The following is a 14,427-nucleotide window of genomic DNA, read 5'->3' on the forward strand; positions in this document are numbered from 1 at the left end:
AAATAAACAAAAGCCTAACTGGGAGGTAGGACTAAATCATCTTATTCTGAGAGGATCAGATATTCCACTGGAATCTATAAAATAAAGTACTGGAATGACTGAATAAATAAAGGTTAAAGGATATAAGATCATAGCAAAAATTGTACTTTTAAATCTTCACAATGAACAGCTGGAAGTTGAAGTTTAACAATAAAACATTGCCAAGGTACCAGTGTGAAAAAGGAATAAAGCTGACAAAAGATGTGGAAGGCTCATATACTAAAAAATATTAAAGCATTGCTCAACAACATTCAAGAAGATTTAAGGTGAAAGGAGAGATATACCACGTTCACAGGTGAGGAGACTCAGGTTGAGATGTTAATTTTATCCAAAGTGATACATCGATTCAGCACAGTTCCCCTCAAAATCCCAGAGAGATTTGTTGTAGAAATTTAAAGCTCATGTTAAGTTTCATGTGACAGATCAAAGGACAATAATAGCTGAAATAACTTGGAAAAGAACAAAGTTGGGGAATTTACACTATCTAGTCCTTTCAATCTTATTTATAAAGCTATAGTAACTAAGTCAGTAAGACTTTGACATGAAAGATTCATAGATCAATGAGAGAAAACATTCAGAAATATATCCATACATGTATAAACAATGATTTTCTTTTAAATTTTTTAATCTTTTATTTATTTGTTTGCTTATTTCGTACAGGGTCTCACTATGTAGCTCAGACTCATAGATCTTTCTGTCTCAGCCTCCCCAATGCTGGGATTACAGGCATGTGCCTCCACACCTGGTTTCAGTGGCTGGCATGGCATGCAGTACTGGGAACCAAACCTGGGTCCTTGTGCTTGCCAGGCAGGAGCTTAGACTGCTAAGCTAGCTCCCCAGCCCCCAGTGATTTTCAGCTTAGGTACGAAGGCAATTTAGAGGCAAAAGGCTAGTGTTCTTAACAATATTTTTAAAACAACAAGCTATTCATATGCAAAAAAGTGAATTTCAATTCGTACTTCATACTATGTACAAAATTAACTCAAAGCATACATCTAAATTTAAAGCCTAAAACTATAAAACTCCTATGCAAAAACTTAGGAGAACACCTTTGTGAAATTGGCTTAGGTAATGATTCCTATAGACATGACCACAAGCAAGATTTCAAGATAAATGAAAACAATTGATTAAATTGGACTTTATCAAGGTAACACATCTACTTTTCAAAAACTACTGCTTAGGTAATGAAAACACAATAGGCAGTTTGGGATGAAATATTTGTAATTGGTGGATCTGATAAACACTTGCATTCAACAGATGGTATATAGAGTTCTCTTTCAAGAGTTCTCAAAACTCAATAATAAAATAACCCAATTTTTAAAAAATATATGAACAAAAAAAAAAATCCTTCCGCCGTTGGGGGCCTGCCCCTTAGCTCAGTTCTTGAAGTGGCTGCTTCAACAAAGCAGTCAGGCTCAGGTTGCTGTGGTTTGATCCCCACAACTCAAGCCAGCCAAACCTGCCCTGAAGACATTCGGAACAACAACAACAAGTCTTTCACCAAAGAATAGATTTAGATGGTAGATAAATGCATGAAAACAGTGCACAGCACTATTAGTCATTAGGGAAACACAAAAGGAATCCAGTGAGAGCCCACCATAGATTATCTGAATGGCTAAAATTTAAAAGACTGACTCCTGTCACTGGTTTCTAGCATCAGTTGGTGGTAATGGACAGAAGTAAGAATATTTGTAGATTCCTAGTAGAAATAAAAATGGCAAAACCATTTTGGAAATCAATAGATGCTTTCTTGAAAGTTAAATTATAGTTACTCTATGAACTAGCCATTCCATTCCTAAGCATTTATCCAAAAGAAATGAAAACGTGTCCACACAAAGACTTCTACACAGAGTTCAAAGCATTTTTATTTGTAATAGCCAGAAATGGAATCAACTCTAATGTCCTGCATCGGAGAGCCGGGAGATAGCTCAGTGACACAAGCGCCCGCCTTGCACATGCAAGGTCCTAAGTTCAATTCCAAAAAAACCCTCCAGCATCAGGCATGAAAGGGGAAAAGAATTATAAAGAAATGTGAAGAAATAGAGTGACGGATATGTTCATCGACTTGATTGTGATTTTAACATACATATGTTAAAATGTCCTGTGTTTAGTCCCCAGTACTGCCAAAAAATGTATCAAATTGCTTCTGGGTTTAATCCCCAGTACTGCCAAAAATGTATTAAATTGCTTATTTTAAATGAGCAATTTGAATAAAGTTTATTTTATGGCAGTTGTAGCTCAATAAAGCTGCCCATTTAAAAATACAAGAGAGGCAATCTGTACAACCTAAAAATTATCTCCCTGTCAAACACGTGGGGATTTAAAAGATAAAAAAGAGTAACTTTATAGTAGACACTTCCTTAACTAAGGTCCCACGTTAACACTGCCAGGAGTACGACATCAGTAGCACGCGCTCCCGATACGCTGCACTGAGAAGGTCACCTCACTGTTATAATGTTCGTGCCCAACCTGTGTATTCTAAACCTAGTGATGAGAAAAATCAGATGAAAACAAAGTGAATGTCAGCATTTAAAAAAATAATAACTGGCAGGACCCTTCAAAAGAGTCCAGGTCATGAAAGATGAAGACAGACTGAGGAACTGCAACTGCTCAGGAGGCTAAGGAGAAGTGACAGCTCAGGGCAGCAGAGGTCCTAGAGCAGGGCCTGTGCCAGAAAAGGACATCAACAGGACACGAGGCAAAACCCAAATAAAATGTACAGCTATTTAGTAATATGTCAATATTTATGCCCCACTTTCACTAATGATATACTAAAGGTTAACATTAGGAAATAATATGAAGGTTATTAGAGGGGAACAAACTATCATTTTCATAACCTTTGTGATTATAAGTCTAAAATTATTTCCAAAACAGAAGAGATTGAGATAATAAACAATATTCTTTCTGGTGTTAACAAAATTGAATTAGAAATTAATAAAAATCATTCAGAGATCTTGGATTATTGTAAAAATTAAACAACACATTTCCAAATTACCCATGGGCAGAAGAGAAATCCCACAGGAAATTTAGGAGAACATTTTGAAGTGAATAATAACGAAAATTTAGCATATAAAATTTCTGAGATACATTAAAAAATATTTAGAGGAAAATTTATTGCTTGAAGATTTGAAAATTAATGACCTTTGATTCATGCTATTTGAGGAAAAAAAGAGCAATTAAACTGAAAAGTGAAGGAAGTAAATTCTAATAAGATATCAATGACATACAAATAGAATAAACAAAATTGTAAGTTTTTTTAAAGATCAATAATTTTGATAAACCTTTAGCTAGATTGGTCACTGGAAAGAGAGAGGGTGAAATGGGCATGGTGGGCACACCTCTGCTCTCAGCTATTTGGGAGGCCAAGACAAAGGGAGTCTAAGTTAGAGGCCAGCCTGGGCAAAGCAGGAAGGCCTGCCCTCAAAAATGAAAAGATAAAAAGAGGTTGGGTTGTAGCTCAGCAACCCCTAGTTTCAATCTTCTGAGAGGAAAAAGGGAAGAAAGAATATCTGTGAAAGGATTATTTTTAAATGTTCCATGTCAATAAGCCAGACAAGCTGGGTATAGAAGAACCAATTCTTTGAGAGCCTGTATTTTCTAAAACACTAACTCATAACTGCAAATATTTAAATCATATAAATATATATATACACACAATAATAATACACACATAAAAGACAAATACAGAATATATAAACTATGATTTCAAAATTAAACAACACTAAACGTGAGCAAGGGATAGCCAAGTAGCTCAGCAGATTAAAGCGCCTGCAAGCAGGCACAGGCACTGGGGGTTGGATCCCGGGGTCTGCGGTGCTGGCCCCACCCCCTGGGGTGTGCTGAGATGGCAATTGAGACTGGGCATGGTGGCATGTGCCTGTAATCCCAGCTTTTGGGAGGCTGTAAACAGGCGGATCACTATGAGTCAAATCTAGTAAAGACTCTGAACACCCAGCAGACCCTTCCCTAAAATACAAAGAAAAAGATAAAAGGTGAGCAAAAATTTTGAACATATACCTAACAAGAGAACATATTATTAAAAAGCACATAAAAAGTTACTTAACATCAGCCATCAGGAACATATAAACTAAAACCATTGAGCAATGTAGGTACACATCTATTAGATCTTCTACAGTTAAAAAGAACAATATCAAATACTGGCAATGATGTGGAGAAGCTCTAACTCTCATACAGTGTCTCTGAGATGTACAATTACTTTAGAATTTGTTTCATGAATTTTGGCAAATTTTTGTAAGAGTAAGTATGTGCATACTACATAATCAAAACATTTCCACTCAGAAGTTATTTCCCAAGAGAAAGAAAATATAAGCATATCTTTTAAAAAATGACTTATTTTATTTGAGACAAAATCTCATTATATAGCCCAGGTTGGCCTTAAACTCACTATATAGCCACGCCTGGCCTTGAACTCATGGTGATTCTCCTGCCTCAGCCTCCTTAGTCCTAGGGCTACAGACATGTGCCACCATATAAAACCCAAAATGACTTGTACATGAATAATCCTGATGGCTTTATTCATAATATCCCAAACCAGAAATAACCCAAATGCCCATCAACTGATGAAAATATAAACATATTGTGTATTCACTCAGTGGAATACTATTTGGCAATAAAAATACAAACTACTGACACATGCAACAGACAGTTTAGCTCCAAAAACACAACTCTAAGAGGAAAAAAAATTCAATAGACTACATATGATATGGTTCTATTTTTATGAATTTCTAAATCAGGCCAAACTAATCTACAGAGAAAATATAGGCCAGTGGTTGCCTGGGATTAAGGGAGTTGACTGCAAAGGGACCCAAAGGGATTTTAGGAAAGGACAATGGAGACACTCACGTCACTTTCTAGATTTTGAAGACAGTTGGATCTCATCTTATTTTGTCCATGTGTAAGAATTAGACATAGTTGTAGAGATGGGAGGGAAAGGTGGTACACATGGGGACAACAGGGTGAGCATCACAGGACAGGGAGATTAGGGGAGTGCAGGGGAATAGCAGATAGTGATTTTTAAAATTAACTTTACTGAAGTATAATTGTCATATAATAAAACACATCCAAGTTAGTTAAATTCATTTTTTAAAAATGTATACAGGCCCATGTGACCACCTTCTCATAGAACATGTTTTTAAACTATCACTTCAAGATTTTGGAGGTTCAGTAAATTATAACTTTATTATAAGCTTTATAGTCCAATATTAAAACTAAAAAAAAATACAGACAAGTAGACTCTGATATACATAAGTCTCAGAATCTCCTCTAGATTGAAATCTTCTTGATAGGCCACTTAATTTCTCGAAGCTCCATTCTCCTCACCCATGAAGTGGTCATATCTAAAACCAGGATCATGATATTGCTATGAATATTACAAGGGCTTCAGGTGCAACGCCTGGAACACAGTAGGGCCACCAAAAGGTACTGACCATTTCACAATTACACAGGCATTTGTTGCAGAGTTAGCCCAAAGTTCAGGGTACGGACTGCAGAACTCGCCAGAGGTTTCCGTGCAGTCGTAAATGAATCTGGGAAAGAACTACCAAAGTGGCAGTTCTGAACTCCGCTTCCCTGCTGCTTCGGTTTCACAACCAGTAGTGAAAGCACCAAAGAATTTCATGCTCAGACATATTGCTTCAAGGTAAAATGGGTGGGCCACTTGAGAATGGATTCTGAAACAAATTTGAAGTAAAACACTTTAAAGATTTTCCCCTTGGGTTGTTAAATCTGCTCCCTGGCCTTTCAACAGAGCCCAGTCACCCACATTTTATTATACTGGAAGCTGGGGTGACCCTACCTCTAGGGCTCCCCCAAACGGCCCCACTGTGGAGCACCTGCTCGGGCTCACTGCCTCAGGATACTACTCCCAGGATGCTGACTCAGTTATCCAGCTCCAAATCAGCCTCCGGCCCACCTCCTCGGGTCAGGACTCCTTTCTTCCGTCTACCTACCTGTCACCTAACCTGGCCAGCTCTACAAGCTGCCTGGGTGGCTACCAACACCTGTGGCACATGGGTGAGTGGCTCCCTTAGTCAGGCCCAGCTTCCTAGAGTCCCAGTGGCCCAGCTCGCAGCACATAGGACCCAGGACACAATAGCAAGCATATCATTTAAGAGAGACAGGGACAGAGAGCCATCTACCTGAGCAACAAAGAGCTGGAACTCGTCAGGCAGAATCCATGAGCGTGGGTAGAAGTTGTACTCCTCAGGAAAGAGATTCTGCATGATTCTCACTGCTCTGCTCAGGGTAATTTTACGCACCATCTCCGTCATGCCTGGGGAGAAAGAGACGCTGTGAGGTTTACACAACTGTAGGCCACCGGCTATAAAGCAGCGATTATTTGGGACTTGTAAAACACCAACCCCCTCCTCACCCACCACAGTCACTTTTTCAGGCAGCATTAGAAAATAAAATAAAATAAAACAGGTATGAGTTATGCCCCACAGCCGTAACTCATGGTTTGAAAAGGTCTAGCAAATTAATGAAAATAGATGGATGGGTTTCTTTCTCATAAAAATGAAGCGTCAGATTGAAGGGCTATGTTTTCACCTAGTTTCTTGTTCTATTATTTGTCATCCCCATGGGTAATGAATAGAGAAGTGTTCCTATCTTGTACTTAAAATTTAATATCCTCTTTAATTTGGGACCAGCACACATATTTCTAGATTCCTTCTATCTTGTACCCCAGAGAATATTCCCCAGTGGACTCTAGTGACATTATGAGAAGCTTAATTAAGTTGCTTTGTTTTAATCTTTCATGAGTATTAAAGGTATAAAATAGAAAAATACACATGTTTCAGCATAAAAATCCGTCTCCTTGAATCAAGGACAGGAAGTGGAAAGGATACATAACATAATTTTTAGTTTAAGCAGGGGGAGGGAATGCGATCAATCCGTAGGTGTCCTTCCACTCTAAGTACTGGTTTAGACATTAATCAGCTGGCATTAATGTACCCAAAAGGGATTGAAATGTCCGACTTAAAAGACACTTTAAAACAATGGTCACTTTTTTTTTCTTCTAACATCATTCGTAACTCTGACAAGAGAAGACACCGAGCCTATATCTTCGTAACGCTTAAGCAAATGGGTGGAATTCTTGTGAATTTTAGCCCCCTCGTTTCTTTTTTATTTTATTTTATTTTATTTTATTTTATTTTATTTGTGTGTGTGTGTGTGTGTGTGTGTGGCCCAGGGGGTGGGGCTGGCTGGCATGTGGTGCTGGGGGATTGAACCGCGGTCCCTGCGCTTTGCTGAGCTTGTTCTAAGTAGGTGCTTTAGACCACTGAGCCATCTCACCAGCCCCCCCTCGTTTCTTAAGGCAGACATCACCACTAAAAATGGAGGCTAAACGCAGCCTGCACCCTGAGACTACATCGTTCCATTACTGACAACAGAGTTGCTTAGCAAAGTTATTTTTAGTAGAAAACTTCCATGTCAGCTTCCAACAGCCCGATTATTGCACTTTCCAAATGGACCCGGTCAGACAGAATGAGTGAAGGTCTCTCAAGTGCCTGGATTCAGGGGTCATGTGAAGCTCTGAAAAGGAAGGTTTTCGTAACCAACTACTTGCTCCCTTCAACATGTTAAAAATTAAATGATAAATCGAAAGGTCGTGGCTTCATGGTGTCAGCACCCAGGTTCTCAACCCTTTGTGGAAGGATACAGAGCAGGATTAAAGGAGAAACAGAAGAGCTTCAGTGTTCCAGTAATCCCTGGCTAATGTGGACCCTTCAATATTAAAGTCACCGAGGACGGTATGAAGGGTTCCAGGAAATAAATGTGGAAAATTGCAGCTATTTTCTTTATTTGCCAACAAAATTAGCATTTTTGAATTATAAAACAGTTGAACATGAAGTAAACAGAACAAAATTTCAGTATTTTTTGGAACCATTTAACTTCTATATGACTAACATTTTAGTTATGATATTAAGCAGAAAAACTCTAATGTAGAGCACGTCACACCAGCACTTCATAGCTGGTGCCCCTGGCTAGTGTTGTGATGTTTCTACATTTTAGTGGCTTTTTTACAGGTGTTGTGCAGTGGCTGTTGGTGTCCTCTACCTCCTCAGTCCCATACCAGCTGAGAGATCTGTTCTCAAGCTGACTTTTTCTTCTCCAGGCAGTTCTAAGCTGAAAACAGCCAACAAAAGAAGCACCCAAGGGGGGCAAGTGGCTACTTCACCCCTCTGCTTCCTGCCTATAGGCTGTCTACGGTTCACACCCAGCCCTGCTTGAAAGCCTGTCTTTGGGAGGCACCAGCATAGACCTCCCTCAACCACTCTCTCAACATCTGTTCCTCCTCCATATCTCAGCTGTGTTTCCACACAGTGCTGCCAGGCAAAGTCTTTGGCCCCTCACTAGACCCTGTGTGGAAGCTTCTGGAATCCCTGGCTCTGCAGTGGCTCAGGGGCGGGTATGGGCAGTGTTGTCTTCTCACACTACAACTCTAACAAGAGTACCTGGGTATCTAGCAGAGCCAGGGCACATGTTCCCAGAGTAAATGTGTGAAAGGGAGGTCACTGCCAGGCTCCTGAGGCCTCCTGTCCCACCTCCCTTCTCTAAGCATCTTCAACCTGATGCCTCCCCACGTGTGCGCCTCCTGTGCTCTGGGACTCATTCTGACTTGAGGCAGAAGTTCTAGGTCTAACCATCACCTTCTCTCTGCTAAGCGTCTGACCTAAACTTTTGTGTTTCAATTGGATAAGAATGCTTTGATACGCTTTCCTTAGGTTCCATTGCTTGACCCCAAATTTCAATAACACATTTTTGCCCCCAAGTATCTGAGTGGTGGCTTTAGGAAGGCACAGAGCTGAGACTTTGCCTAGTTCTCTGAAGTACTCCTGCTCTCTCTAACCTTACCTCTGTTTCCCTAAGGCTACCCAACAGGATGGATTCTTGCCTTTGTCGGTTGGGCAAACCACCACCTAATGCAAGCTAGAGCTTTTAACCCCAAAGGCTTGCCCTCTGCTACTCCTTCTGAGGCCTAGGTTTATCTGCCTGGTACTCTCAGGCCACAAGCCCTGGTAGATCTCCTCCTTTGGAGTCAGGCAATCCTCCAGCTTGCCTGCACAGCCCTACCTGTGTCGATGAAAACAAAACAAGCTGAGCTTATGTCTGGAGCACTGTGCAATCCAAGTAGAATTCATAACAATAATTCTCAACAAAAATATATTACAACCACCAAATAAATAAATACTTTCCGATTCACCATCCTCTCTTCCCATTAGCACTAATCAGTTCATCTTCTGCCTGAATGCCGCAGTAGCCTCCGAACCCTATCTGTTTCCTCTCTTGGCCTTTCCACCCATCTTCAGTGTGACCTGCTAACTGATCTTTCTAAAGCACAGGCTGGCCTGTGTCATTCTCTGGCTTTAAAATGTCTCTGTGGCTTCCTATAGCAATGCTGTTCGTAGGCCCAGTGTGTCCTTCCCCCACTGCCCCACTCACTTGGCCCACTTGGACCAGGAAGGACCACTTGCCTGAATGAGCAGCCTGCTCACAGCGTTATGTGATGCTGCACCAGCTCTGGTCCACCCCCAGAGGCTCAGGTCCCGGGCAAATCCTGATCTCCAGGATCTGCCACTTTGCCTAGCCTAAGCTACCAAGCAAATGTGGGTTGGGTGCACCCCTTGCTCCACACTCCCAGGTACTCCAAGCCCCTTCTGGCAGAACACTTACACTGTGTTTGCCTCTCCCTGCACACCTTGCTCCTTGTCCTTGTATCCCTAGAGCAGTGCTGGCCTCCTGTAGGGTTCCTCAGTGGGCCTCCTTCCCTCGAGGACAGAAAGTCCCTCCTCGTGGTCAGCTCTCACACATCACCACAGATTCTGCCACCATCTCAGATCTTGAAATTCTGGCAAAAATCTATTGTCTATAAGCAGACAACTGACCTTTTTAGATTTCCTTAAATCAAAGACATATCTAAATCAGATTTTTTTTCAGTACTGAGAATTAAACCCTGAGTATTTCCAACCTTTTATTTTTAAGGCAAAGTCTTGCTAAGTTGCCCAGGCTGGCTCAAATTTGCCAACCCTTTGCTTCAGTTGCCCAGAGTGCTGGGATTACAAGTGTGTGCCACCATGCCTAGCCAGATTATTTTTTTATAGAAACTGAATTCATCAGTTAAGATAAAATAATGTATTTTGAGCAAATAAATCAGCCCCCAAAATCAACATGCTAACACAAATTATTTCCATGTGTATACACAAAAGTTCTCAGTTGTGCAGCATATAAAGCATCTACGCTTGCCTGTCCCATCTACAGGAATGTACTAGACAGTCCAGGCAGGAGAAAGCCAGTTTCAGAATAATGGCATATATAGGAGTCAGAGGTAAGTGTGGATGTAACAGGAGCCAAAGGACATCTTGGGAATTACTCTGCTGTTGAGGATTACTAGCGGTCACAGGGCGGAGAGTATGCGACACTCTTCCTCTGCCCGGAGGTTCCAGAACCTTTGTCATTATAGCTAATTAATTGCTGTTAGTAAAGTGGAAAATTACATGTTCCACTCACTGGCGTGTGGAATATGGGATGGCACAAACTTGCTTCTTTGGAATGAATGTTCTTTTATCACCTTTCATAAAACTAGTCCTTCAGAAGCACTTCTGTCTATATTTCTAATGCGTTTTCCAAATATAGACTCCTAGCTGCTCCTTTCCCACTCTCAGCCATTAGATGCAGCCTGAGCAGGGGAGCGAATATGGATGAAGCCTCATTCGGTGATTCATGTCTTAGGAGTTCTGCTCCATTCAATGAGGGGTTCCTTTCCAAATTGTGTTCTCCTTGTATGCCAAGAAGTGCTTTTAGTGACATCAAAAGTATCTTTTCTCTGAGCGGCAAGATAGAAAACACATCACACTGCTGTGCAGAAACCTTGTCTGCAGGAGTCAGTCTTTTTCTCTAACAAACCCTTTATCCTTCCCTGGGGACAAATTTGACCTAATGTTAGCTTTCTGTCTCTGTTCTCCTAAAAACCAATAAAGGTAGAACGTTAGCTGTATTATTTAGACAACATAGCATATAGTTCAAATGACCCTTGCTTGTTAAATTGTAAAAGTACCCGGTGGGAGGCCACAGGGCTAGGCTTTCTGGAGTGGTAATTCTTACAAATTTACATAATCCTTGCAAGGACCTTGGAAGCTATGCTATGGAAAAGCTTCGAAAGGTGCTTCTTTTTGTGGGGGATCTAAGCCAAGACAGAAGGGTCTCCTTGCATCTGATCTTTCTTGAGGGACCACAGACTAGTCCCCAACACATGGAAATACTCTACAAAAGAGAACTGCTCACACTGACTGACTGGACATGCGGTGGTTTGTGTGTGAATCCTTCTAAGTAAATCTCCTTCTCCCTCTCTTTCTCCTTCTCCCTATCCCTTTCCCTCTCCCTCTCCCCCTTTTCCTTCTCTTTTGTACCAGGGATTGAACTCAGGACCTTGTACTTGGCAGGTAGGCAATTACACTGCTGAGCTATTTCCCTGGCCCCCTTTTAAATAAATCTGAGCAAAGTGAGGCTTGTGGCAGTGACATTATAAGTCTGCATAAGTTGAAAGCCTCCAATGCGTATGGCAAAACTAGCCAGTGTATGATGTCTAGAGAAGTGTTTTACTTAAACACATGGGATATCGTGCCAAAAAAGTGTAAATTGATTTTCCATTCGATACAAATAAAAATAATATCATGTTTAGAGATTTACCCTATACTCAGGCAATTATATGCTGTAACCATGTAACAGTGATGAACATGATTAAGGCTTGGGAGGAATTATAGAAATATTGTTGGTATTTTGTTCAAAGTGTGGGAGGATGGTGGCTGGGGAGGCGGCCTCTTAATGTTACAGCAGCGCTGCTGCTACAACAACTTTGGGCTCTGAATCCTCCTTATGGGGTACAATCCCGTGCCGATGGTACCAGGTAGAAGGCAGAAGCTGCCCACAGTACAGTGTATAATGGTCCAGAGGTTGGTGCATTCGGTTTTAAAAATGTGCCTTCTCCTATGATACTTTCTGTGATTTAGTCCTTCAGTGTTAGCACTTTGGTTTCCAGCGTGAGCAGAGTTCTGATATTTCATTTTAAGAAAACAGTCTTTTCCTTAGACCCTGCCCACTATACCATATCTGTAACCCAACAAGTGAAAGTCATGTTTTTCCATCAGTAGAATTAGACCAAGAAAGTCTGTCTTTAAGCCTTTGAGAGCCCTTCTGCTTCTTTAAGCCATTAGCGGTTTCAATCCTTATTATCTCTTGTTAAGTTCTCTCCCCAGGTACTAGCAGTACAGCAGAGCTCAGGCTGTGAAGGCCAATTAGGAGTCCTCAAGTGTGATCTTAAAACACTGTCATGTTTTTGCAGAAGATCGTACTCTGAGATTCAGCCCTAGAAATGCTTTCAAATGCTAACAATAATAGCACATACCTGGAAACTTGTTCACTTGACCAGAGAATATGTCATTGTCGTGGAATGAAACTCCATGCCAGTAGATGTCACAAGGCAAGCGTCGGCCAAATGGGAACTAGAAAAAGTAGGGGAAAAGGGATTAATAAGAAGAAGAGGATTCGTGACCGTACTGGGTGTCCATTATGTGCAAATTCCTGACCACAGGATTTAATCCTCAAACTAAGCACACAAGGTAGAGGACACCCTTTCCCATTTATAGATGAAGAAACAGATTTGGACAGAGGTTATACTATTCTCAGAATATCAGTGTTCTGATTCCATGCGGCAGATACTATATATACCATCAGCTTTCCAAGCACCATTTCACCTACCCCATAAAGGATTATTTTACTGATTAAAAATTCCAGGCGGGTTGAGGTAATTTGACATGCCCTAGGTAACACAGAGCTGATAAGGGAAAGAACTAGGATATGAATCTAGCTCTTTCCAAATTTCATCTCTGAAAATTGCAACCCTCAACCCATCCCCCAATGAATAAGTGCTCAAAACTTTTAAATTTAAAACTCGCATGTTAAAGGTTCAAATGAAGAGAAATGCCAAAGGCATTAAATAAAATCATTTGATATTCCCATTCTTCTCTCTTGTCTGTCCTCTGTTCTCTTCTTCTTCTTTCTGTCTCCCTCTCCCCCTATGACAAGGGCAAGATAAATTCCCAGAGCCCAAAACGGTTCCTGGAACTCACTAGAGACTTTTTGACTTAATAAATGAGTGGGCCAAGAGTGGTCATCTGCCTCAGGATGAGGTAACCAGATTCTGACTTCCAGGAATATAGAAATCAGGGATGCCTGGCAGCCTTGCCTGGCCCTTGAACTAGGACTAATAAAAAGGCAGAGCTGGGCAGCTGTGGACGGCTGTGCACAGAGAGAAGCAAAGGTAGCCAGTCTGCTGAGAGCAAAGAAAGGAGACCATGTGGAAAGAGAAGAGGAGATGAGACCCTGCAGTCTGGAAACTCAGACGGAGTGACCCTTGTTCTGGGGCTTCCAGGTCCCATGCACAGACCCTTGTGAGCTTGGCCGGCGCTCTTGCCCTTGGACCCCATAAAACGGGATTTATCTTGAAGACATGTTTTTAATAGGCTGACGTCCCCTTTGTGCACTCTCTATGGTTTAGATTATTTGCAGCCGAAAAGAAGTCTCTCACTAAGACAAAAGGACTGATTCTTTCTATCCTGCCACCTCTCTAAGTGATTAATAAGTTCTGCATTTACAGACTATGTTTTTAAAATCCATAACTCAGATGACCTTGTTAAAGGGGAAAAGTGAGGACGTGCTAGTTCATATTTAAAACTCACTTGTGAATGGCTCACATGAGGAGAAATGCCAAATGCATTAAATAAAATCATTTGATTTTCCCATTCTTAGACTACAGCTAATCAGAATTTTTATCTACTCCAACTGGAGGGGATGAGCTCTAGTGGAAGAACGTGGCATGACTAATGAAATAGTGGGAACTCCATGGTTTCCAGCCCTTCCAAATCAAACAGGAGGCAGGCAGACTCCAGCCCTTTAAATCAGTTATATTAGTTCAAAGCAGTGCCAAAGTGAGGCATATGTTACACACTCTATTAGCATCAACAACTTCCATCTATAATTCATAGTGTTTCACTCATTTTCTTTGCATCCAGTGAGCTGTACCTTGTTTATTTGGTAGTCATAAATACAAGAGATACAGCATATGCTATTTTATTCCAGCTGTTATGTGCTGATACTGAGACAGGAGAGATAGCCAGAAAGGTGTTGCTAAAACCCATGAAGATCAAAGTGGTCATTTTGCCTGTGAGGGTCCAGCCCCTACTCCTTGTCAGTGGACAAAATGAAGACATACCATCACCCTACTAATTGTCCCTCAATACTTTCCACCTTCATGAACACCAAATCAACCCACTTCTCAGAAGGACCAATAGTACATTCAGCAGTGAGAAA

The 14,427-nt window shown here is 41.1% G+C and overlaps 1 protein-coding gene across 1 annotated transcript in view; it reads right to left on the bottom strand.

Moving 5' to 3' along the window:
• Ttll11 (tubulin tyrosine ligase like 11) overlaps positions 1-14,427 on the bottom strand; it is a 269,365-nt gene that overhangs the window by 204,915 nt on the left and 50,023 nt on the right. The window contains 2 exon segments of the mRNA XM_023701587.1: positions 6,198-6,331; positions 12,464-12,560. Of these exon segments, the coding sequence (XP_023557355.1) occupies positions 6,198-6,331; positions 12,464-12,560 (231 nt within the window).

Source organism: Octodon degus, unplaced genomic scaffold (assembly GCF_000260255.1).
Source record: "Octodon degus isolate 3935 unplaced genomic scaffold, OctDeg1.0 scaffold00137, whole genome shotgun sequence".
In the NCBI taxonomy this organism is placed as follows: Eukaryota; Metazoa; Chordata; class Mammalia; order Rodentia; family Octodontidae; genus Octodon; species Octodon degus.